The following is a 22,550-nucleotide window of genomic DNA, read 5'->3' as shown; positions in this document are numbered from 1 at the left end:
TAGCCACACGCAGTGCAGTAATGCACCGACCCCGTCATCGGTGCAGGATCTCTGCCTCACACTCAGCCCATCCACTCGCTTCCCAGGTCGCCTCGCGGATGCACTCAGGCTCCCCACACCTGTCGGCAGCGAGGACCGAGTGGGGTGGATTTGAGCTATGGTGACACTCTGCCCATCATGTGGATGATGCAAACATCGTCACTGCCTCGGGCCACAGCGATGCAGCGCCATCCAGGACATGACCGCCGGCATCAGCAGCGATACGTTACTCTAACCTCCCCACGTCGTAGATGCGCTTGGTTCTCTCACTCTCGGAGGTGGCTCGGCATTGGCCGAGCGAGTGGTGGGAGGCTGCTCGACTTCCGCACAGAGAGTGGGGGAGGGGGTACGGAAGACTGATACAACGTACAGAGGTGTCGTCCCTCGTTATGGAGGAGGCGATGGGATAACCGATAAAAAGGAGAAGATATGAAACGCTGCAGCAGAGATGATCCTTTTAACTCTCGCAGCTCGAACGCGTGGCAGCGGGGAGCAATACCACAATCGACAGCAGTAACTCGTCCATGGAGAGCGACATCATTCCTCATCTTCCAGGGCTCGTCAGGCATTACTCCAATGCATCGGCAGGCACCTGCTCTGTACGCGCGTGGACCTGTGCAACCGCGTGCCATAGGTTGAAAAGTGCCCAGGAGTCCACCCTAGAACTCCGAATCATCCACATCGGAGTCGTGAATTAGCGCTTCGTCGTCGCTACTGAAAGACTCACTGAAGCCCAGATCAGCGGCAGAGCCACCGCCTTCACCGCCGCCAAACTGCTTCCAGCGAGGAGCTACGCCGTTGCCCGAACCGCTGGTGCTGCCATCCTCTTCACTGCGCGCACGCTTCAATTCACCCACCAGTAGCTCGCGCCTATTTCCTTCCAGCCATGTGATACTGCCACGTGCGCTTGCTTCCTCCGACTGCACTTCACCACGGGCACTCTGTTCCTCTGCCGCCACGGCGTTGAGGCGCGCCGCGGCGGCACTTCTGTTCTCGGACTCATCATCATCTGCATGATGGACACTAGGTTGAACCGGTGTTGTCGAAGCGTTGAACGGTACGCCGGGTGATGACAGGCTCTGACGCGTGCTGGACGACGTGGATGACTCCGTGGCAGGGGCTCCGACAACTGGCACATTTTTCAGCTTCGGGGAAGTTGCTCGCGTGGACGATACCGAAGATGATGGCGGTGCTAGTGAGGCCCTCGTGGTGGCAGATCTCGTCGATGAGGTGCTGCTTTGCTGGGCCTTGTCAGAGGAGGTCGAGGGAGGCTTGGCCACCGCAGCGATGGCTGTCGGCTCTGGGGAGTTTACCTTCGGCGAAGAAGGCAAGGAAGTTGCCAGGTCAGCTGCCGAGGCGGATACCGAGGGGATTGTGGCGACCGGGGCTGATGCTGTGGCCACCCGGCTCTCCGGAGACTCCGAGCGGTGATCTGGCTGCTGAGCGGCTTGCCCTTTACCAGATTGCAGCGGGTACAGTGATGTCTGCAGCATCAGCGCAGATGGAGAGCTGCTGGGCTTCGCAAAGACGCGTTCTGGCGTCTCCGTCGCCGTAGTGACTGGCACAGGAGGCACGGTGGCAGGTGCGTGGGTATGGGGCTGGCGCGCGTTGTTGGAGAGAGCAGCAGCGAGCCATGCTGCATCCCACCGCTCCTGTTGCTGTACCACAGCATTTCGCTGCATCTCCTCTGCGCGGGTGAGAAGACCGTAAAGTTGCTGTGGGTCGACCGGAGCAGCTGCAGTGCGGGAGTGTTCCAGCGGTACAGCGGAGGAGTCGGTTCTGTCCTTTAGGTGGTCTGAAGCTGCCGCTTCTGCGGGGAGGGAGTAGTTGTTCTCACGCGAAATGAGGCGGAGCCGGTAGCGCAGACGACCGATTTCCTCTTCCTTCAGCTGCAACTCCGCCGCATGTTCAGCCTGCAGACGGCGGATGTCCTCTACACGCCGCCCCTCACGACTGCGAGCGCCGTCCAGTTCCATGAGCCGTGTCCCGCAGAGCTCTTCCCACTTGGCACACTGCAGCTGCAGCGCGCGCGTACTCTCCTTATATGAGTACAGCTCCTCATCACTCCGCTGCTTCGCCGCGTCGTAGTCCGCCAACTGCTTCATTGTGTCCCGCTGACGTCTCTCCAGCTCTGTACGCTGCTGGTGAACGGCCTCCCACGCCATCTTCAGTCGCTGCCGCTCCTGCTCAAGCTTGACGAGCACACTACGTTCCATCTCTGCCAGCTCCTCTGTTTTGTTCTGCACAAAGACGCGGTACCGTCCATCAGCCTCGTCACGTGCCTCTTGCAGTTTGACTCGCGTGAAGTTGTTGTACTTCTGCTCGTACTCGCTTCGCAGCTGCGCGTGCATGTCGTTCTTGTACTGCTGCAGTCGACGCTCCACCTCGGAGCGGAGAAAGAAAGGTTGCTCCCCCGTGCCAGTGGTCCGCTTGAGCTGAGCAAAGGTAAGTGCATACTTGGCATCAACGGCGGCAAGGCGGCACTCAAGTGAATTGAGAGAGTTCGCCGCGCCGTCGGCGCTGTCGGCCGCTTCAGTCTGGGTGCTGCAGCTGTGCAGGTGTCGTGTCGCCTCCGCGGTGCTCGCAAGGCCCTGCCGCGCCACGCAGTCCTCTACAAGTCGCTGCAGCACACTCTTTGCAGAGCGGGACGGAGAGGGGGTGAGTATGTCGTCCTCGGGATTGGCAGTTGCACCAGTGCCGATTTGCCGGAAGAAGTGGGCAAGATACTGCTCCTCCTCCGACGGGGCGCCGCTCGCACTGAACGGTGGTACCTCGGCCTCCGTGCTGAAGATGGAGAGCGACATGGGGCGCCTCGTGCGACGCAGGTGATTCTCAACGAGGGCGTCGGCCAAGCCGCATGACCAGGTCTGCAGGGTCTGGTCTGTGCGACCCGAGACTACAGCAATGGCCGGAGTGCCAGGAAACCCGGTGGCGGAAGGCTTCCTGTCTTCCAGCCTGGCCTGGCCTTCCCCTGGTGATGGTGGGACCGACTGCGACGCCCCGTGTACAAGCATCCTGGCCGTCTTAGGGTGTTGTAGCAACTCGGCGAGCACCATACCACGCAGCTGCGTTTTGAGCTCACGCAGAGCCCCTGTGGAGCGGAGGTGCTGCTGCATTGCGGTGCGGAGCTCACTGACGGAGAGCGTGCCCAGCTTGCCACCTCCGGGAGTGGCAGGTGTGGAGCCCTGCATTCCTTGTGCACGGGATGCGGCCGGCTCTCTGCTGGACGCAGACATGGCAGCAGTGGGCAGATGTATCGATACCCCTTCTATGAGGGAGAGGGAGGGAGAGAGAGCACAAAGAACGGAAGACACGAAACTAAGACGGTCGCGTTGCTGCGTCTGTGCCCACGTGCATTCGCGAGGGGTAAGAACGCGCGTGCCTATTTTCTAATGGTAGCGAGTCAAGGAAGGGGGTTTGATGGCAGTGGTGATGATTCGAGTAAGACCGTCACCACGACGTAGGTGGCGTCGCGCGCACAGCCGCTCCCTCACGCACTCCTATATGTAGACCAAAGCGAGACAACGAAAAGGATGGGCTTCACTCGGCATCACGTGGGTGACACGACGCCACCGCACTGCGCTTTGTCCGCGAGTGAGCGTGTGCGAGTGTGTTGGTGGGCGTTTGGGGGGGGGGGGGAGGGGAGAATGAGAAAGCGAGCGAGCGGTAGCACCGCTTTCTGTTTTCCTTCTTTCTTTGTTTACCGGGTGAGAGCGCAGAGTGGACAACAGGACAGCGCAAGCGAGTGCATCTTTGACATAGAGGAAGAGACGGCAAGTGACGGAGAGGGGGTTGCCAAAAATGTGTGACAGGGAAAGAGGGACTTGCGCACTGTTGTGCCACGTACACTCGGTGGAAGACAGACACATGCATCGACACATACAGAGAATGATTTTCTCTTCTTCTTTGTTTTAGACCTGGGCTCATCACGCCACACACGCTGAGCGGGGAAGAGTAGAAAGCCAAGGAAAGGCACCATCGCTTCATTCCAGATTTCCTCCCTCCTCCTAAACTCTGTCAGCGTTCTCAGGTACGAAGTGAGCGCTCCAGAGAATGATCGACTCTTCGTTAATAAGCCGGGCGGGGGGTGGGGTAGAGGGCAGCCTGGAACGCCATGAACCGCCTTACAGAGAAACAAAAGGGGTATCACCAAAGAGTGTCGCTGCAGGAGCAAATCTGAGTAGGCAGCCAGGGCTGCCTTGTCACCAGCAGCTACTGGGGCGCCATCTCTGCCGCGAAGTATGGCGAGTACCACAACCACTGCGCACACGTGATGTCCTCTGCTGAGCAAGATGATAGGCTGGTTATCGTGCTTGCCGCTGAGACTGCACCGCCTTCAAGGCGGTCAGAAAGCCCCAGCTGCTCCAACACTCGTTCCCACTGCGTCCACTGCTCCATCAGCAGCGGGTCAGCACTGTGTGCCTCGACAAGGTCACATTGTTTTGCTTCTAAAGCGGTGGGTGAATTTCCGGGGAGACGTGAGACCCACTTCTCGTGACGGTGAATCAGGAGAAGTTTCTCGGCTCGGTGGGCACACATTTTCTCCCAGATTCGCTGTGGGACGTACCGCAGTGCACTCCGCGCGAGCCACGCCGTGTCCACCGTGGCGCTGTTGTACACGTGCGCAAGCGCCTCCGAGAATGATGAGGCGCCTTCCTTCTGCTGTTGTTGTAGCTGCATTTGCACTCTTGCCTTGGTCGCAGCGTGTCCCACCACCGCACCGCCCCATTCCAGTCCAGCACGAAGAAACGCCTCGCTTTTCTTCAGTGCCGAGGCGACCGGCCCCGCTTTGCTGGCTGCGGAGAAAGGCGAGGCAGAAGCGGTGGTGGATAGAGGCAGGAAAGCCTGTGCAATTGTGAGGGCAAAGTCTGCGGCCTCCACCGTCGTGTCAAACGAGGCAGCACCGTACTCCTGCAGCAGCTGCTGCATCGAGCGAAGGTGCCCACGTGCTTCTGCTGAAGCGGACACCGACCTCGGACGCTTCTCACACCGCTCGCCGTAACGCAGCGACACCCCGTTGGCCGTGGCTGTAGCAGTGTTCTCCATCCCGCCCCACATGGCGTCCATCACCGCTGGTTGCTGCAGCAGGGAGCGTAGGTGGTGTGATGCAACATCGGCTGCTGCAACCACGTTCACTCCACTGCTGTGAACCCCAGAGGCCAAATTACCGCCACCAATAGAGCTCAGCGTAGAACTTCCGCCGCTCGCTGTCAAGACGCGCCTGGTAGACGACACCGCTAGCGTTCCCTCCAGCTCTGTCGAGGATGTTTTGGGGTCGAGGTAGCAGAGCTGCATGAGTCCCGTCACAAAGCGCTCGGTCCGGCGCCACGCCGCGGCAGTCACCTTGGTCTCTTCGTCGTTCCCGTCCTTGCCGCTGGCAAGGAGAGCCGTTCTGACCACTGACGGCATCACAGCTGACGTGGAAGAACCAGCAGGGTGGCGAAGGGTGACGTCCCCGCTACTCCCCTGTGGAGTGCCGCGCAGTCGCAGCTGAAACTGGTGCCCTACAGCGGCCAGCAGAGAGTAGGGGAGGGCGAGAAGCTCGACAGATGGGTTGCTTGTCGCGGTGCTTGCCGCCAAGGCAGCGGGCAGCCACTCAAGAGGATAAAACTCATAGCCAACTTGATCCAGCAGCACCGCCGCTTCTGCGCTAAAGCGCACGGTACTGGCTGTTCCCCCCGCCACGCTGGGATCCGTGCGAAGCTGAAGGAGCCAGCTGGCACTGCTGCCGTCGTGGTAGGTGCGCCATGCTAAGTGTATCTTCAAGAACAATGGTGCAAGCATGCGCATCAGCTGCTGCACTTGACTCGGCACGCGCAGCTGAGTGTGCACAACGACAGCAGCAAGGAGAACTTCTCCCTGATAGCGCGAGATAAGATGCTCGACACGCTCACGTGTCAGCGCGTAGGCGTGCGATGTGGGCCTCGCTCTCTTCTGGTGGTGAGGAGAGGCAACACTGCTGTTACTGTAACCGTCTAGCTCCTCGCTGCTTTGATTACCAGCATCGTCCTCGCGTCCGTCTGCGCCATGCCTCGAAGGCGCCTGTGCTCTCAGCCGCACGACCATTGCATGTATACTCGTGGCAGTCGTTAGGATGCGCTCCGTTTCCTCTATTCGTAGTCCAGACACCCCAGCGCGCTGAAAGTATGCAACCAGAGCAGATGCCGTCTCAGCGTAGTAGGCGGGCATGTCAAACAGCAAAGGACTACCCCCACGATGCGCCACGTCATCATGGTCGGCATCTCTACCGTCGTCATCGTGCGGACGCATTGGAGGGAGTAGATCCAGGTTGCTCAGGAGACGCTCGTAGCTGCCGGGAAGAATGTTGAGGAGGCGCTGCGGATACGTCTTTCGGGCGAGAGAGAGAAGAATGGTGTCCATGAGCATATGGCTGCTCCACCGCACCCTCAGAAAAGATGCGGGCGTCGAGTCTGCTCGCGCGCCGACTGCCCCTGCGGAGACGCTGACCTTGTCGAGGCTTGACAAGTGCCGCAGTAGCGGAGACCACAACCACTCCATACCGAGCTGCTGCACGAGGGCAGGGAAAAACTCCTGTGCGATGGCATCCGCCTCCGGCAACGCTGCACCACGGGTGGTTGCCACTGTCATCACCACTGGCGCCATGCTGGTGCCACCGCTTCCCTCTGCGCCTGACCTCTTCGGTGCGGGCGGCGGCTCAGGCCTGTTGGGCATATGCTGTGTGCCGTTTCCCAGAACAACTGTAAAGAGGAGCTCCTGCACGGCGTGCAGTACCTCCGCGGTGACCCCCACCTCTCCGCTGCCGCTGCCGGTGGGAGCTGTTTGCTGATAGTAGCTGCACTCCTCCGTTATGAGGGTGAGTAGCAGGGCAGCGCACTGAGGCACATGGGTAGCGGCACACGACGTCGTCGCCGTGCACGGCGGAAGCTGCTCTGGTAACGCGTTCAAAGCGAAGGTGAGGGCGCGGAGCTTGGCCACCGCGCCGGCGGTGCGCGCACGAGCCACGCACAGTGCATACTCCAGGACCCCAGCCACCACACCGCTCAGACGCACTCGAGCAAGGGCTGCAGCCGCAGTCTCGGTGACCCTGCTCGTGACTGACTCTACGGTGGCACCCTCCTCCGTGCTTTGGCCACTATGATCTCCGCTGATATAGCATTCCATGTTCGCGGCTACCGCAGCCTGTAGCCGGTGATCGCCTTGATGGGCGTAGGCAACAAGGAGCCGCGCTAGCGGACCAGGGGCCGACATGCCTGTGCTACACGCAGCAGCGGCGTACAGGCGTGCTTCGTACCACTGCCGTTGCTGCCGCCCCGCCGCTGCTGCCGACCGCTCCAGTGTCACCGCCGCCGCTGTCTGTGGAGGCAGAGCTTCGTAGTGAAAGATGGAACTTGTGCGGCGCTCTGGAGCCCCGAGCTTCAACTCGGTTGAAGCGGCGACCTTCGATGAGTGTATCCCGCTCGCTGCGGAGGCCGCGGCCGCGACGTGCTCAAGGTAGTCGTGAGCAAGTTCCGAGAAGAGGGCGTCGCATGCTGTCGTCTGTACTTCTTGCTTACCTTGCTGCTGCACCTCTGCAAGAAGAGTGGCCAGCTTACCTCCTCCACTGCTAGGTGTGGTAGAGAGAGCCTCTGCTTGACGGAGAATGGTGAGGCTCAGCCTGTCGACCCAGCTCCGCTGCTCTTCAGATATCCAATGCTGAGACAGAGAGGATGTTGATCCAACGGCGTGGGCTCGCCACAACTGCCGAGCTGCGTTGCCAGCCTCCGTGTAACCCACCGCCTCCAACAACGCGAGGGTGTGAAGGGCACTCGCAGTCACCCGGACATCCGCCACTTTTGATGATATCGAGGAACGTGCCGTGACCCTTGACACTGTGTGCGGGGCAGGCTGCAATACGGGGAAGAAGGCCAGGTGCCACAGTGAACTTTTTATCATGCCTTGCAATCGTAGCGGAAGCGAGTATGCCTGTTCGCCATCGGCGTCACTGGGAACATTATGTGACGACATCGGTGCACCACCCCACGTCCAACTTACTCAGGTCAGGAAAAAAAGGAGATGCGTGTGAGAAAACGACAACGCCGGTTAGGGAGCTCGAGCGAGCTCCCGAGATGTGTGCCACCCTGAGAGCTAAGGCGTGCAGTGGCTTAATCGGAGCGACAGGTTGGAGAAGAACGAAAGGGCGCAGAGTCAAAAGTAAGTCGCGCCTAGTTGAGGGATGAGAACTTCGCGAGAGGCCCTGCGCACTTACCAGAGAGAGGGAAAGGGGGTGAACTACGATTGGAAAACCACGGTGGTGTCAATGCACGGGATTCAGATGAGGGTGTCTCTTCGTAGATCGAAGAAAGCCTCCCCCAGTGGGGAGACAGAGAAGGAAGAATGAGAACGCGTCGAGGCATCTCCGTGCCATAGCCCGCGAGGGTGTGCAAGGGAGAGAGCGAGCAGGCATGTGCAGCTCAATAGCTTACTGCCAGGGGTGGTGTGCCGGGCTGCCGAGGCGCGAGAAAAGGGGGGAGGGCAAAGGTGGGTGAGAGCCACACAGCGATGAAGTTCTTGTCGACTTGATGAACAGTGAAAACACAAGGCAGATCTACCCACACTCGCTCGGCATCTCGGCTTCCCCCACGTCCTCTTCAGCCGACTCGCACGCATAGTTGCTGCCCCCCCTCTCCCCCCTCCTCCTCCTCCGATGAGTGGCACACAGGAGTGGCCTTTAGCCCTTTGATTTCATTTTTGTGGTTTGTTTGCAATACGTATACGGGGACGTTAAAAAGCGTCTGCGGAGAGGGGAAAGAGGGTGGAGGGGGGTGGAGGTTCACTGTATTGCACTCTCTTCTGCTGCTGCTCCAACCTTTCTTCACTGTTCCTTTCCCTTCTTTCATTTCCCCAGAGGCACTCCTCCTGCGTCTCATGCGTGTAGCACCCAGAGCCCCACATGTTCCCCCCTTCCTTCGTTTTCTTCTTACCCGTGTTGCCCGCCCCGCATTATTGGTGGGCGTGTCGGATACGTCTTTCAGAGCTCCCTGTGTGCGTGTGGAGGGGAAGGGGGGGAGGAGGATGGGGTGTGCATTCACATGGACACGCCAATGGTGGAGCTGGTTGCAGGAGGCAGTTTCACAGCAGCTGAGGAGGAATGATGGAGGAACGGGCAAAGAGAGGGTGCGAGGTGCTTTCTTTTCTGTAAGGGATGAGAAGGGGAAAAATGGGAGGGGAAGAGCAGAAAAGGGCAACGAGGCTGCTAGACGCAAGAGGAGTATGCCAGCAGCACCACAGCGAGAGAGCGGAAGAAAGAGAGAGAGCCTTGAATAGGAGGAAATAACAAAAAGAAGGGGGCGACAAGCAAACCTACAAAGTTCAGGAGGAGGAGGAGGAGGAGGAGAGAAACGCTACAGCCCCATCACGGACTCCTAAAAAACAAAACGGCGACTATTTCACAGCCCGGTAATCACAGCAGAAGAGGAAAAAAAAAAGAACTGAGAAAGAGGAAAAGGGGATGGCGGTTGTGCATGCGCGCCCAGGCATGAGTCTCTCTCCCTCTATCTCGGTGTATGTGTGTCACGTGGTGGGGAGTAACATACACCATTATGCCTTCACATATGCACTCATGCCTGTGCATATATATATATATATATATATAAACCCCATTCCCTGCATGCTGGGGGTGCCCTGGTGCTGCGTCGTTACGTTGCCCCCCCCCTCCCCCCTCTTCCGTGTCCCTTCTCCATCCCTACTTCTCTGTCAACTTCGAGATTTTCTGCTGCAGATCGTTCATCTCCTTCTTGAGGTGGTCGAGTTCCTTGTTTCGCTCACGCACCGCCTCCTCAATGTTTTCCTTGTGCTCTTCTTTAAGTTGAGAGACCATGCGCTTGAGCAACTCGACCTCGCGAGCATGAGCATAGCGCTCTTCTGGTGTGCTGATGTTCTTATCGATCTCGGCCTCGAGCCATCGCTCATCGTCGCCCTCCTCCACCTTCTTTTTAGCGGCCTTATTTACGTAGTCAGTGCTGAAGCGGGCAGGGGCCTGACACGCGGCGGCAGAGACGAGGGAGGCGGCGACCGCTCGGCGCACAAAGCTTCTGCAGCTGAGACGTTGCATTGTCGAGGAAACGTCAGGGATGCGAGTAGACAAGGGTGGGCGTGTATGTATGTATCGCAGGAGGAGGAAGTGAGAGCGAGAGAGGGCTGGATAGGCAATCTCACAAAGAAGAAAAACTAGCGCGCACGCGAGAGAGAGAGAGGGGAGCACCGAAATCGAGAGGAGCCGTAGGCGACAGAGAGAGGCAAAGCGAAAAACTAATGTGGAGAGGAGTGAGCAGACGGCAATCAGCCTTTTTGATGTTGTTTTGATGGGGGTTTCCTTCTACTTTGAGGCGCGCAGTAAAGCAGGCCCACAGCCATGTACCCACACGCGCCAAATTTGAATATTCACGCAATTTGTGTGGTGGTGTGGTTCGTATGCCGTACAGGACGAGTTGGACGTTGTTGTTGCGTGTGTAGAGAATTATGAAAGAGGGAAGGGGGGAGGAGGAGGACGACACATGATCCAGTTTATACCTCAGGGATAGGGTGACCACGAGAGAGACCCACAAACGAGAGAGAGAGAGGCGCAGTCCTGCGGAGTACATTCAATTGTTTTACTGCGTTGTCCTTTTAGGGGAGAGGAGGGGGGAGGGGGCGAAGAACCTTCGCTTCGCATCTGCCTTGCGTGTAGGCGTCCTTCCAGGCCAGAACCCCGCTCGGTGCCAACGACTCGTTTGCCGGTTTCTTTGTTTTTTTTTTTTGGTTTCCTGAGGAGGAAGAAGGAAAGAAGGCACGCGCATGAACCGGGGAACAACAACAACAGCTAAAGGGGCAAAACAAACCGGGCGCTTGCCACATTCAACTACATGGCGCATCGCAGACATGCGCAGAGATGCCAAGCAGTTTCTTCCTTCATGATTTTATCCACCTACCGTGCAGTGGTTGCCCCCATGGCGGCCGCGAGCACGCTTTGGTCCAGTGTCACGGTACCGACACTCCGGCGAGCCATGCGTTCCTTGCCCTTCTTCTGGTCGTTCCACTTCTTCTGCTTGCGTGAAATATCTCCGGCGTGTATCTTTGCTGTGACATCCTTGCGGTACGCCTTGACAGTCTCGCGGGTAATGATCTTGTTCCCCACCAGCGCCTGCAGTGGCAGGTCGACGGAGGAGCGGAGCAGGTTCTCCTTGAGAGAGCAGATGATGCGCCGGGCATGCGTGTTGGCTTCATGGCGCAGGCAAATTGTCGACAGTGCGGAGATGCGTGCCTTATTGATGACGATGTCCATCTTCACGAGGTCGGCGGCCATGTAGGTGAGGTCGTCGTACTCCAGCGTGGCGTACCCGTGCGAGCTGCTCTTTACCGTCGAGAAGAAGCCTCGAGCGAGGTCGGCCAAGGGCATACGGTACCGCACCAAGGTGCGGGCATCGTCGATCACGCGCATCTCCTGCATCTCGCCTCGAAAGGAACTGAGCGCAGCGCTGTTGATCTCGCTGAAGTACTGGGTTGGGGTCAGCACTGTTGCGGTAACGAACGGCTCGAGGTACGCCCCGACGCCTTCGTGCGGCCACCGCCAGTTGCTGACGGAGACAAGTTTTCGTTGCGCCGGGTCGCCAGGGTCGCAGTGCTGCTCCACGTACATGTACTGCACCTGCGGCGGTGTGACGAGCACTGTCTGTCCAAACTCCATGAGCAGCCGCTCCTTGAAGACCTGCATGTGAAGGAAGCCGAGAAAGCCCAGCTGCAGCCCGGGGCCGAGTGTTGGGCACTGCAGCTGCTCCACCGTGACGGTGGGGTCATTGACGCACAGGAGATCCACTGCATCGCGCAGCTGCGTGATGTAGACGCCTTCGTCGGGGTAGAAGCCTGCAAAGACGACAGGGTGCACTGTCTTGAAGCCAGGGATCGGCTCCACTACAAACGAGTCGCTGCTCGCCAGCTCTGCGGTCGCGGTGGGTTCAGTGCCCAGCTCCGCCGCAGGGATGTTGTTCACCCCCACCCTTACTGTGTGCTTGCGTGTCGGCAGTGTACAGAGGGTGTCGCCGATGAAAATGTCTCTCTTGGTCAGCCCAGGGAAGAAGACAAAGCCGACCATACCAGCAGTAAGAGCGGCAGCTGGATGTAGCGTGGGGTGGATGATGCCCACCTCGCGCACCTCGTGCTTTTTCCCGGAGTGGCAGAAGGTGACCACAGTGCCTGGTGTGACGGTACCATCCATGACACGAATGAGTCCGTAGATGCCCTCCCTCGCCACAGGTTGGCCGCCTGAGGCAGTGACCGTTCCAGAGGAGACCGAGGAAAACGAAGTAGGCGCGCTCGCCGGCGCCGATGCGGCCCCGTCAGTCATACCACTGCTCTCGGCAGTCCAGCAGTCAAATAGCAAAGCGCGCAGCGGCACCAGCTCTTTTTCCATCTGCTTCCGCTCAGCACTATCGGCGTGCATGATTGGAAGCTGCTTCATGTCAGAGAAGCCTGCGCGGCCACGTGGGGGCGGCACTTTGTCAATGATGTGCTGGAAGAGTTGCTCGATGCCTTGCTTACTCTTCGCGCTCGTCAGTACAGCTTCGCGGCTAAGCAGCCCGGTGCTGTCCTCCAGCTGCAGCAGCGTCTTCTCCACCTCCGCGTCGTTCATCACACTGTCCATCTTCGTCAGCACCGGTAAGATTGTGAGATTCTGTTCAAGTGCCGCGTAAAACTGTGCCATGGTCTGTGCCTCTACACCTTGTCGAACGTCCACCAGCAGCGCCGCACCCTCGGAGGCGCGGAGGCTACGCGACACCTCGTACTGAAAGTCCACGTGTCCTGGAGTGTCGATCAGATTCACTAGGTACTGCGTGCCCGTCTCACGCAGGGTGAGGAGCACGCTGCATGTCTGTGCTTTGATGGTAATTCCACGCTCTTTCTCCACCTGGAGGCGGTCCGTGAAGGTGCCGGTGGCCCCGTCAGCCGGCAGTAGGTTTGAGAAACGAAGCATGGCGTCGGCGAGCGTCGTTTTGCCATGGTCCACGTGCGCCACCACACTCACGTTGCGTATGCATGCCTGAGGGAAGCTTTTGATCAAGCTTTTTTTAAATGCAACCTCCTCTGCTGGGCTGCGTGGCAGCAACTGCGGTGTGCCGACGAGGCGATGTGCGTCTTCCGGGATGGCGTAGTGAGATACGTATAGGTCCTCCCCGTGCGCCTGTACGGGCGCAACAGCAGTTGTGGAAGAGGAGGAGGCGCTGCAGTACCTTCGGAGCACTGGAAGTAGAGACGTAAAGCACCAGCCTTTGCCAGGGCCCATGTAGAAGTCGAGGCGCCGTCCACAGCAACTCTGGTGACTAGTTGCCATGTTTCCATTTCCATAGTGAGTAGTCCGAAAGCGCAGCCGCTCGGAATAACGCGTGAGAGCGACTCCACTGGTGTTACACACGCCGTGCCGCTTCATGATGCGACCCAAACCGCGCCTTGGATTACTTCTCTCTTTTTTTTGTGGTTGGTGTGTTACGTCCCGCCCGTCTGCAGGCGTGCGCGAAGAGGATACGTCTCACGGCGAAGACCAGCCGAAGGAGCGAAAAAGGGACGCAGATATACAAACACCAGCAACGCACGTGGGGCTTTCTTTTGCCACTGATTGATCCACCGTTGAAGTAGAGGCCTGAGTGTGGTGGGACTTGTCGGTGTATACCAGCCCCTCGTCCTCGGTGCTAGACTGTGAGGTGACCACAGCCCTCCGTCACTCGGCGACAGCGATACGCCCTGGCGACAAACCCAGCAAAACGAAGTAAGCCTAATAAAATGAGGTGGGTGTGTCCCCCCTCCATTTTCCATTCGCTTCGGGATGCCCTCAATAATGAGTCGAAGAACAACGTACTGTGGAATTCCTCCCCCCTCCCCACAGGTACGTACGCACGCCGATGAAGGACACAGGTGAATGCTGCGGACGAGAGTAATGCGCACGCACGAACAAGAGAAAGACCGGAGTTGGCGATGAAAGAGGGAGGTGTCAAAAGAAAAGCTTGCATGAACTTGCTGTGTATCGCCTGGGCGCTGCGTGCATTTATGTGTGCGCCAGGAGGTCGAGGGGGGGGGGTGAGGGGAAGCGGACGAGAAGTGGCTCCGCGTGCCTTTTTTCTTTCCTGCCCCGACAAACATCGATCAGATGCGTTGCAGACCACCGCACAGGTATGTTGTCGAATGACCTCGTCGAGGGCTTCCCCTTTCCTTTGGGTATTGTATTTGCTGCTGTTGTCTGTGCGTATGCCTTCAGTCTTATTTGCTTGTCGAGCGATGACCGCCGCCACCCCCCTCTCCACACAGGCACCACACTTACATACATTCTCGCTTAATCAGACGCACAACGGCATCCGCAAAAAGGGTTTTAGCATCATCGCAGCTGTTTTTCTTCATGGAACATCAGTGGCACCGTCGCGGCGCACACAGAGGCAGACAGACACAAGGGCTTGAAATAAGAGAGAGAGGTGTTCCAGGAGAGAAAACCACAACAAGGCGAGGCCCTCCCCCCTCCCACACACACTCTCTCACACTTTAATATACATACACAGAAAAGAGAAACACCATGAGAAGAAGAGATCAGAAACCACAGAAGCAAACATGTGTGATTTCTAAAATTACAGGAAGGGCAGCTCTACATAGAAGCGGGGCATCGAAGTCCTGGGGGAGAAAATGTGGGGTGCAGCTTTGGCAAGGTAAAAGGCGCGATGCAGGTAGCGCAAGAGGGAGAGAAGGGTAAACGATGGCCCAAGATCGGCCCCTTACCGACTACTAATATGAAGCCACTCGCCCCCTATTCTGTTCTAGCGAGCAGAGTGGGGGGAGGGGCGGGCGGAAGCCTAAAGCCGTTCCACGAATGCCACATACTTCACGGCGGGTGTTCTCATCTACTCAACACCTACTCACGGTCTCTTCATGCTTCGCAGCGGTGAGCCGACGCAGGCGAGGCGCTAGCCATGTCACATCTCTCTGTACAAAACAAGACGCGTGAACTACGGCTTGTGAGGACTCTGCGAGGTGGGCTGATCCTGAGGCAGCTTACGAAGGCTTCGCGCGATCATTGCCTGCCGCTGTTGGTGCCGCTGCGGCAAGGACACAGATGGACGCTTCGGCGGCGCCACGACGCTGAACAAAGTGTCTGGGAGTCGCTCATGGGTGGCGGCGCTGACAGAACCCATGATTGAGGCGTACGGAGTGCGACTGCTGCCCAGCACAAAGGGTGCATTACTGGGCGGGCTTGCCCTACTTTGAACCTCACCCCCCGAGTCTTCGACTTGCGTGCCACCGAGCTGCTGCGTCACACGCACGGTGGAGGCGATAAGCTGCTGTCGCTGAAGGTGTTCGGCGGCAAGGCGAGTCGAGAGGCGCACGGCCAGCTCTGCTGCAGAAAACACAATCTTGTCGCCGCTGCCACCCAAGCCGCTACCGCAGGTTGCAGAGAGGCGCCGCTGTGTCTTCCACAAACCCTTGACGGCACCTGGCCGACCGTCCGCCGGCCGCCTCACTGGCTGTCGCAACTGTGTAACAAGGAAGCGGTTGTACAGCTGTAACTCTCGAGCGTGCTGCACCTGCGCACCGACCTCGATGAGCTGATCGAGCTCTCCGGCACGAACAGCAGCCTCTTGCGCCGCAGTGCACAGCACTCGCCGATCCGGCGTCGTTGGTCGCCACGTCGCCGCATCGTTGCCATCGTGAGCACCGGGGTCACTGCTCTTGGATGCCGCCGCGTCAGCCGAGAATTGGTGCTCGAGAGAGACCTCTGCCATGGCCACGCTGATTTCGTCCACGCACAATGCTGGCAGCGCGGCAATCTGAACCAGGAAGGACCTCTCCAGGGAGGAGAGGCGCAGCCCCATTGACGGTGTTGTGAGTGTCTCTGCCTCTGCAGTGCGAAGCGAGTCAAACCCGATGGTGGACAAGCAGGCGTACACCTTTACGCACAGTCCCAGTGCGTGATGGAGGAGAAGGTCGATCTGCTGCTCCAAAGTCACGGCGGAGCGCCTGCTGCTTCGGGAGATGAGGCCCTCCATGTAAGCGAGCACGGCAGCGTCTGTCACTTCCCCCGCCTGCATTAGTGACGCGGTTGCTGGAGCCACTTCGGAGTGTAGGTAGAGGTAGTAGTTGCGAATGGTTTCAGCCTGCAGCACCCCCAACTCGACGTGCCGGTGCAAGAGGCGGCACACGTACTCTTCCTTCAACGCCATGCGTACAGCTGGCCTCAGGTGCAGCCGGAGGAGCTTTAAACCAGATGTACTCGCCAGAGCAGTGCCGATGCTTCCCAGTGCACCGCCGCACTCCCGTGCTGGTATCTCTGACGCCCAGAGACACAGCAGCAGCTGCACTGCTTCAATTCCGCCGTCACTGGGTAGTTGGCACTCGCGTACATCAGGAGTGAGTGGAGACACAGCGATGCGGCTGCTGCGCCACGTGGAAAAGGAGTCGATGGCGCGAGGACAACTCTCCAAAAGGTCAGACAACAGCGTCGTGGCGTAGGTCAGCACACCCTCCTGCTCCTTATGGTCTGCCGTCTGCACGGCAGCGCTGCCGAAGCTATCCACCACCGTCAGACGCGCGTGCCGGGCAGCTTGGTCAATGAGACCATGCGCCAGCGCGTAGGCTTCCATCAGGTCCAGCATTACGTGTACGCCATCGGATTCAGCGAACTGCATCTCGTTTGCTTTGCAGCCCATCACAATGGCACGAAAAACGTCCAGTAGGAGCAGGAAGGTGTTGTCATAGTTCTCTAGGCTAGCTACCTCTTCCATTGTGAGCTGTGGCACGATTCCTGCGCTGCTGCGCTGCTGCTGCTGCTGCTGCTGCTGCAGGTGCGCAGGCAAACACAGACGCATGACATGTCGCAGCCACGACGTGAGAAGATCCACTCCGCCCTGTTCCGCAAAAAGGTTTGGAATGCGCAATACGGGAGAGTGCGCGCTGCACGAGAGCGCACGCGTGTGCGACGGGGCTGAGACGCGGTGGGGCGAGCGCGCTGCCGGGCAACCGTGGCCACTCACGACTGCGTTGTCGCCGTTCTCCACCAGCGAACCCATTGAAGATCCAGAGGACGACATGATGAAGATAGGTAAGTCCACCTCGTCGTGCGGCTGCCGTTCTTCTAACGAGCGGCTCCGCACCGAAGCTCTGTCGCTCCTGACGCATTCACGCCCCCTCGCGCTGGCAGTTCCAGAGGTTGCGTCTACGGGCATGGCGGGGCGCGGCTCGTGTGTTGCCGCATCTTCATCTTCGTGGCAGGGGTCACCCTCTTCGATACTATCCTCGTTCATTATTGATAGTGCCAGTCCTCGAACACTCCCTGCCTCTGCCAGCAAGACATCCCCGATGCAGCGAAGCAGAGACCAGGCGGCGAGTGTCACGTGGGCGACGGATTGCGGCAACCAATTCCAACATACCCCATCGTAAATCGGCGTTGCTGCCGTCACGTCAGTGCCGTTGTTCTCACGCACAGAACGGTGTCCCAACGAGTGCTGCGGAGTCGTCGCAGACTCCGGCGCGGCGATGGAAGATATCAGAGGAGGCAGCGCTGCTGGTACCCCAGAGGTATCGACGTAAACATCGACCTCCCGGATGAGTTTCACGAGAAATGGGATAAGCGACGGGGCATGCTGCGCCAAGGCCCTCTGCACGGGAGTCAGCTCCTGGTTTGTGTAGCTGCCCGAGCTCCCGTGTGCCTCGTCGGTGCTGCTCGTCCGCGCGACAGCAGCCAAAGTGATGAGGGCCCACCGCTTCACCGCCTCTGCCTCGGGTGGCGCGGTGTGCAAATAACGAAGTGCCACCTGGAGACCACCGGCAGCGATGAAGTGCTTGCCGGCCCCGTACAGGATGCCTGACTTGGCGGTGTCTACGCTGTCCATATCCCTATCACCGTGCTCCGCGTCTTCGACAAAGTGGCGCTTCTCAACAGCTTCCACCGACCCCCTCAGCAAGGGACTACCCTCTCGCTGCTGCTGCTGTGCCACAGACAGCTTGCGGTTGTACCGGCAATGACAGCGCGGCTGCTGTCCACCCGATTTCGTGTCCAGGTGCTGCGCAAAGAGGATCATGGATGTGAGAAGCTGCCAGGCCTCCACCTCCAGCTGCAGAAGCTCTTCTTGTGTCCACGCTACCACGGCCACCTCGTCGGTGCGCGTGTCAACGTACATAATCAGGACATCCAGGAAGCCAACCTGCGAGAGGCAAATGCCGCAGAGGGCCGCTGTGACGGCTCCGTCGTAGTTGTCTTCCCCTATGACCTGTTCGACAGGGCTGACACATTGGTGGTGCGAGTCCGGCGCCGTGTCCACCGCGGGGGCGGCGGGGTCGTGGTAGCGAATATACTCGCGATAGGTGAGGTGTGCAAGTTGCCAGTCGCAGTGAGCAGTGAGAAGCTGCCAGCCGTAGATCTTGAAGTCGAGCATTTCGCGACGTCGTGCCACAGAGGTGACGATAGATTGAAAGCGCAACGCGTGCCGGCGCGCGGCGTCGAGGGAGAGCAGCGTCACTGGGACAGATTCGCCGCTATCAACGCCGGAGGACTGAAATGCCGCTGCGGCTGTGGTGGTGGCTGAGTGCGTAGTCGTCGTGAGTTCGGTCCCACAGGTTATCTCAAACAGCAGCGCCGCCACGGCGTTGATAGCCTCCACTGTGGCGACGTTGAGTGTGAGCGGCGTGTCGTGAGCTTCGACTGAAGGTGGGGAGGTGGAGGGGTAGCTGAGTGACTCCAACGCCGTTCGTCGGATGCTATCCTGAGCGCCACGACGCGCGACGAGCGCGTCTTCCACACGTTGAATGTCATAGCGTAGGAGGGATGCGAGGAGACACACAAGGTTGTTGCGCAGCTCGCAGTGCGCGGCACTGTGGCCCTCGTTGAACTGGTGGAGAAGGGTAAGGAAGAGGTCCATGGCTGGGGGGCTCGCATCTGCGCCTCTGCTGATCCCTGCCCCACCTTTGTAGCTGTCGCTCGAGGCTCCGGCGAGGCCCGAATCGCCCATTGAGCCGTACATGAGCTGACGTGCAGATTCACCTGGCGCCAGAAGCGATGCGCCCCACAACACGTCAACACACGACTGCACGTACGATGCAGTGCGGCAGGCGAGAGGGTTGACGGTGGAGATTAGTGATAGCGTACGGAGTGCCAAAGGGACAAGCAGTGGGGGTAGTAAACGTGCGCGCGGCGTGGCCAGTGAGGTGGCGCACCTTGTCTCGAGCTGCTCAGCGGCAATGATCTGGTAGGTGACACGGAGCACCCAGTGAAGCTGAGCAGCAGCACCATTTCCATCTTCACAGCTACGATGTCCTGGTGGAGATCCCACTGCACCAAAGCGATCTCCCCTTGGCGCGACATCCACACCTCCCCCCACCCCTGCTGAGTCACTAATGAACCCCTTATCCGTTGCGAGCGCTGTGAGCGCATGTGCCCACTGGTGTGTAACATCCTCAAAGATGGATAAGATATCCAGGCTGTCAAGCCCCGCCGTCAATGCTTCCGACTCCTTCGTCGACTGCGCCATCCCAGGCTGCTGCCTATGACGCGGCGCACTCTCCGGCGCTTGCGCGGTGCCGTCAGCGCCGTCCAGGTAGGTGGATAGCACCTGTGAAACACCCTTCAGAGCGGCCAGACGCAGAGCCTGAAGGTCAAGTGCCACCCTCGCGGCGACTTGTGTATGTTGGCCGGATGACAAGCTGTGAGAGACGAGTGTGGTTTCGCAGTTCGTTGTAGAAACGCTGTTGGCATCGATACTCTGCATGATCGTCAGCAGCGCGCGCAGTAGGTCCCTTACGGCGGCCACCTGACACTGCTGGTCACTCAGAGTGAGACACACGAGTGGCGTAGCTGTGCAGCGTTCAATAAGCGCACAGAGCGCCCCTGGAAATGAGCGCAGCGTCACTACCGGTGCGGAGAGCGGCACGAGTGGCGGCGTTGCAGCTGCGACGGCTGGAGTAAACGAGTGCGTGGCGTTCGTGGAAGAGGCACCCGAGGAGATTGTCGCTGCGGTGGCCGCAGCTCTCGGCATCCCCATCGTATCTTCCGCCCATGTGGTTGCGTGGGCTGTTGTCGTGTAGTTCTCCCACATCTCCATTGCGGTAGCAGCGCGCACGTCCTCCGTAGCATTTTCCCTGGTATCATCGCGTGTATCACTCCACAACTTCGCCGGCTGGTCAATGAGGGGAGGGAGAAGGCTGTTGATCGGCACCGCGGCAGCATCATTACATTGTCGCTCCGACTTGGAGGTGCTACCGCACATAATCCCAGGGCTTTGGGTGGACTGTAGGCTTGCCACCACCGCTGCGATGCGATGCTCTCGTTCGTTGCTCCGCTGATTTTCGTAAATACCAAATTCCCCCTTGGCGATCGCAGCGACGCAGCCGTGCATGAGATCCAGGATGCCGCACTTCACTACACGCGGCGTAACACCGGCCGCCAGGTCCCTCTGGAGTAGCTCGGTGAGCAGCAGTATAAGCCGCTCATAGTTGCCGGCCTGCTGGATCGGGTGGAGCTGCGCGGCAACCTCCGATACATGAAGCTCCAAATACTGTCCCACGAGACTGGGTGTCGCTGCCGCGTTGGTGGGTGCCCAGGCCACGAACGCCGGTAGTTGAGCCACGTGCCGCACGACAGCCTTGGCTCGCATGCTTCGTGTTTTTATCGATTGCCCAGCGACGCCGCCGGTAGGCGCCACCTTCGGCACTTTCTTCATCGCTGCTACCGAGTTGTGCTGAGGCCAGACATCTTTGCCAGCGGTGCGGGTCGCTGCTGAGGTCCGCATGTACAATACGTGCAATAACGCGCACGTGGACTTGAACAGAGAACCAAAAAAAAAATACAAGAGAGTATTTTCCCACGTTGCTGTTAGTGATCACAGTGCAGCGAGGCAGTTAGATAAGCGAGAACGGATATCGATGGGAGTGTAGGCTGCTGAACTGCTCCGCGCCCCGTTCCAGTGGTGTTAGGGGATGCAGGATGAGATCTGCACGCGCACTCACTACAACTGACGGGCACGAGAAGGAGATTGAATCGAGAGAGAGAGAGAGAGCAGGAGAAACCTTGCGCGCACTGCGTCTCGTAAGCTGTAACACGCCACGGCCTGATGGACTTCTCAGCAGGGCGAAGAAGAGGTGAGGAGGGGCAAGGCAACAGAAAAACACGAAGGGTTGGTGAACAGTCTCTCTCCCTCGCCGGCATGAGAGTACAGATAATAGTATGGAAGTGGGGGAGGAAGAGAGATAAAAGCGAGAGGAGAGAGTTACACTGAAAGCATGGGTGAGCCCACGTAGTCAGCTCAATCGACTCGACTTCTAGGTCGTGTGTGTATGTGTGTGGCTTAACCGCACACACACACACACCGAGACCATGCATGCAGGCATGGAGTGCGTCTTTTATACAAGCACATAGACATGCGTATATGCTGTGCTTGTGCACTGATGAGAGTGCGTAGCCCCGTGTGCCTCTCGCTTCCCTTGTCTTACCTGGTGGATACAGGAAAAAGGGATGGATGAGGGTGGGAGGAGGATTTACTCTGAGGACACAAACAGTCAAAATAGCGGGAAAGAGAAGGCTCCAGAAGATGACTGAGGGGCTCTTTCTCAAGGGAAAAAAACCCCTGAAGCGACACTGATCGGCAGAATAAAGGTGGGGGACTTCCACAGGGAAAAGAGAGGAATAAACACTCGATGGTTCGCCCGATCTCGTCGCACCGTCATGTCACGAGAAAAGCGCACCGCAGTAAAGGAGAGGAACAACGGACAGAGACACATACATTACAGGGACTTCTACATACAAACACACATACACACTTGCTGGCGTAGGAAGGAGAGAGGGAAGTAAAGAAGAGGTGGGGGTGGTGGTGATGGGAGAGAGAGCGCGAGAGTTCGTCGACCGAGTTCACTCTTCAAAGCACATCTTCTCCACAATATACGAAAACGCATACACATATACTCATGCCAGTTCCTCTAATAGTCTTTTATGTGGTGATACAGCTGGGCAGCATTTGGTGGCATCGCACCCAAGTACTGCGTTAACGGGTGTTGAGGGGTAGTGAATGCGCAGGCGGAAGAGAAGACAGAGAACAGAGAAGAAGAGAGAAGGTGCGTGTGCTTGCTGGAGAAGAGAGAAGGCCAGCTAAGCCTTGACGAAAAGGAAAGAGCACGTGAGTTGTACGACAGCCAACTCGGTAGGAAGCCACCGCGATGGTCCTCGTCCTTGCTTGTTTCTTCTCCAGCTCTCGCACTCTTCGGTGACAGCGACGGATCTTTCCATGCGACAAAGCATCTTTGCCGGGCCAAAACGCACTACGCTTGTCTTTTTCCCGGCATCCTTCGCATTAGTGCTCCGCCTTGCAAATGTGGTGCCTGCTGTGAACAAGAGACGCTCCCCCTTTTGATCGTCTTTACGTTTCTCTCATGTTTGGCCTGCCTCATGGCAGATCCATGCAAAATAAGAACGTCAAACGAGAAAACAGTTCCACGCAGAGGTGTACAGGTCTATGATGTGTGGCTGCATTTCTCTAGATGTCCAAAAGCTTGCAGGT

General features: G+C 58.5%; 5 protein-coding genes across 5 annotated transcripts, besides 1 other annotated feature; all 5 read right to left on the bottom strand.

Annotated features, from left to right (window-relative positions):
* Positions 1 to 430: part of a repeat region that runs on past the window's edge.
* A 268-nt stretch (positions 431 to 698) lies between these two features.
* On the bottom strand, positions 699 to 3,275 carry LPMP_200610 (hypothetical protein; the record flags this gene model as incomplete). The annotated part of the gene is made up of 1 exon (XM_010699958.1): positions 699 to 3,275. The coding sequence occupies one exon, from the start codon at positions 3,273 to 3,275 to the stop codon at positions 699 to 701; it is 2,577 nt and encodes an 858-aa protein (XP_010698260.1).
* Positions 3,276 to 4,251: 976 nt separating this feature from the next.
* Positions 4,252 to 8,025, bottom strand: LPMP_200600 (hypothetical protein; the record flags this gene model as incomplete). Its single annotated transcript, XM_010699957.1, has 1 exon — positions 4,252 to 8,025. One exon carries the CDS (start codon positions 8,023 to 8,025, stop codon positions 4,252 to 4,254), a length of 3,774 nt encoding a protein of 1,257 aa, XP_010698259.1.
* A 1,717-nt stretch (positions 8,026 to 9,742) lies between these two features.
* Positions 9,743 to 10,111, bottom strand: LPMP_200590 (hypothetical protein; the record flags this gene model as incomplete). Its single annotated transcript, XM_010699956.1, has 1 exon — positions 9,743 to 10,111. One exon carries the CDS (start codon positions 10,109 to 10,111, stop codon positions 9,743 to 9,745), a length of 369 nt encoding a protein of 122 aa, XP_010698258.1.
* An 852-nt stretch (positions 10,112 to 10,963) lies between these two features.
* LPMP_200580 (GTP-binding protein, putative) lies at positions 10,964 to 13,459 on the bottom strand (the record flags this gene model as incomplete). The annotated part of the gene is made up of 1 exon (XM_010699955.1): positions 10,964 to 13,459. One exon carries the CDS (start codon positions 13,457 to 13,459, stop codon positions 10,964 to 10,966), a length of 2,496 nt encoding a protein of 831 aa, XP_010698257.1.
* A 1,558-nt stretch (positions 13,460 to 15,017) lies between these two features.
* Positions 15,018 to 20,396, bottom strand: LPMP_200570 (hypothetical protein; the record flags this gene model as incomplete). Its single annotated transcript, XM_010699954.1, has 1 exon — positions 15,018 to 20,396. The coding sequence occupies one exon, from the start codon at positions 20,394 to 20,396 to the stop codon at positions 15,018 to 15,020; it is 5,379 nt and encodes a 1,792-aa protein (XP_010698256.1).
* Positions 20,397 to 22,550: the final 2,154 nt, after the last annotated feature.

This window comes from Leishmania panamensis (genome assembly GCF_000755165.1).
Source record: "Leishmania panamensis strain MHOM/PA/94/PSC-1 chromosome 20 sequence".
Taxonomy (NCBI): Eukaryota; Euglenozoa; class Kinetoplastea; order Trypanosomatida; family Trypanosomatidae; genus Leishmania; species Leishmania panamensis.
Note: the sequence above shows the minus strand (reverse complement) of the source record. Positions and strands in the feature narration are given on the sequence as shown.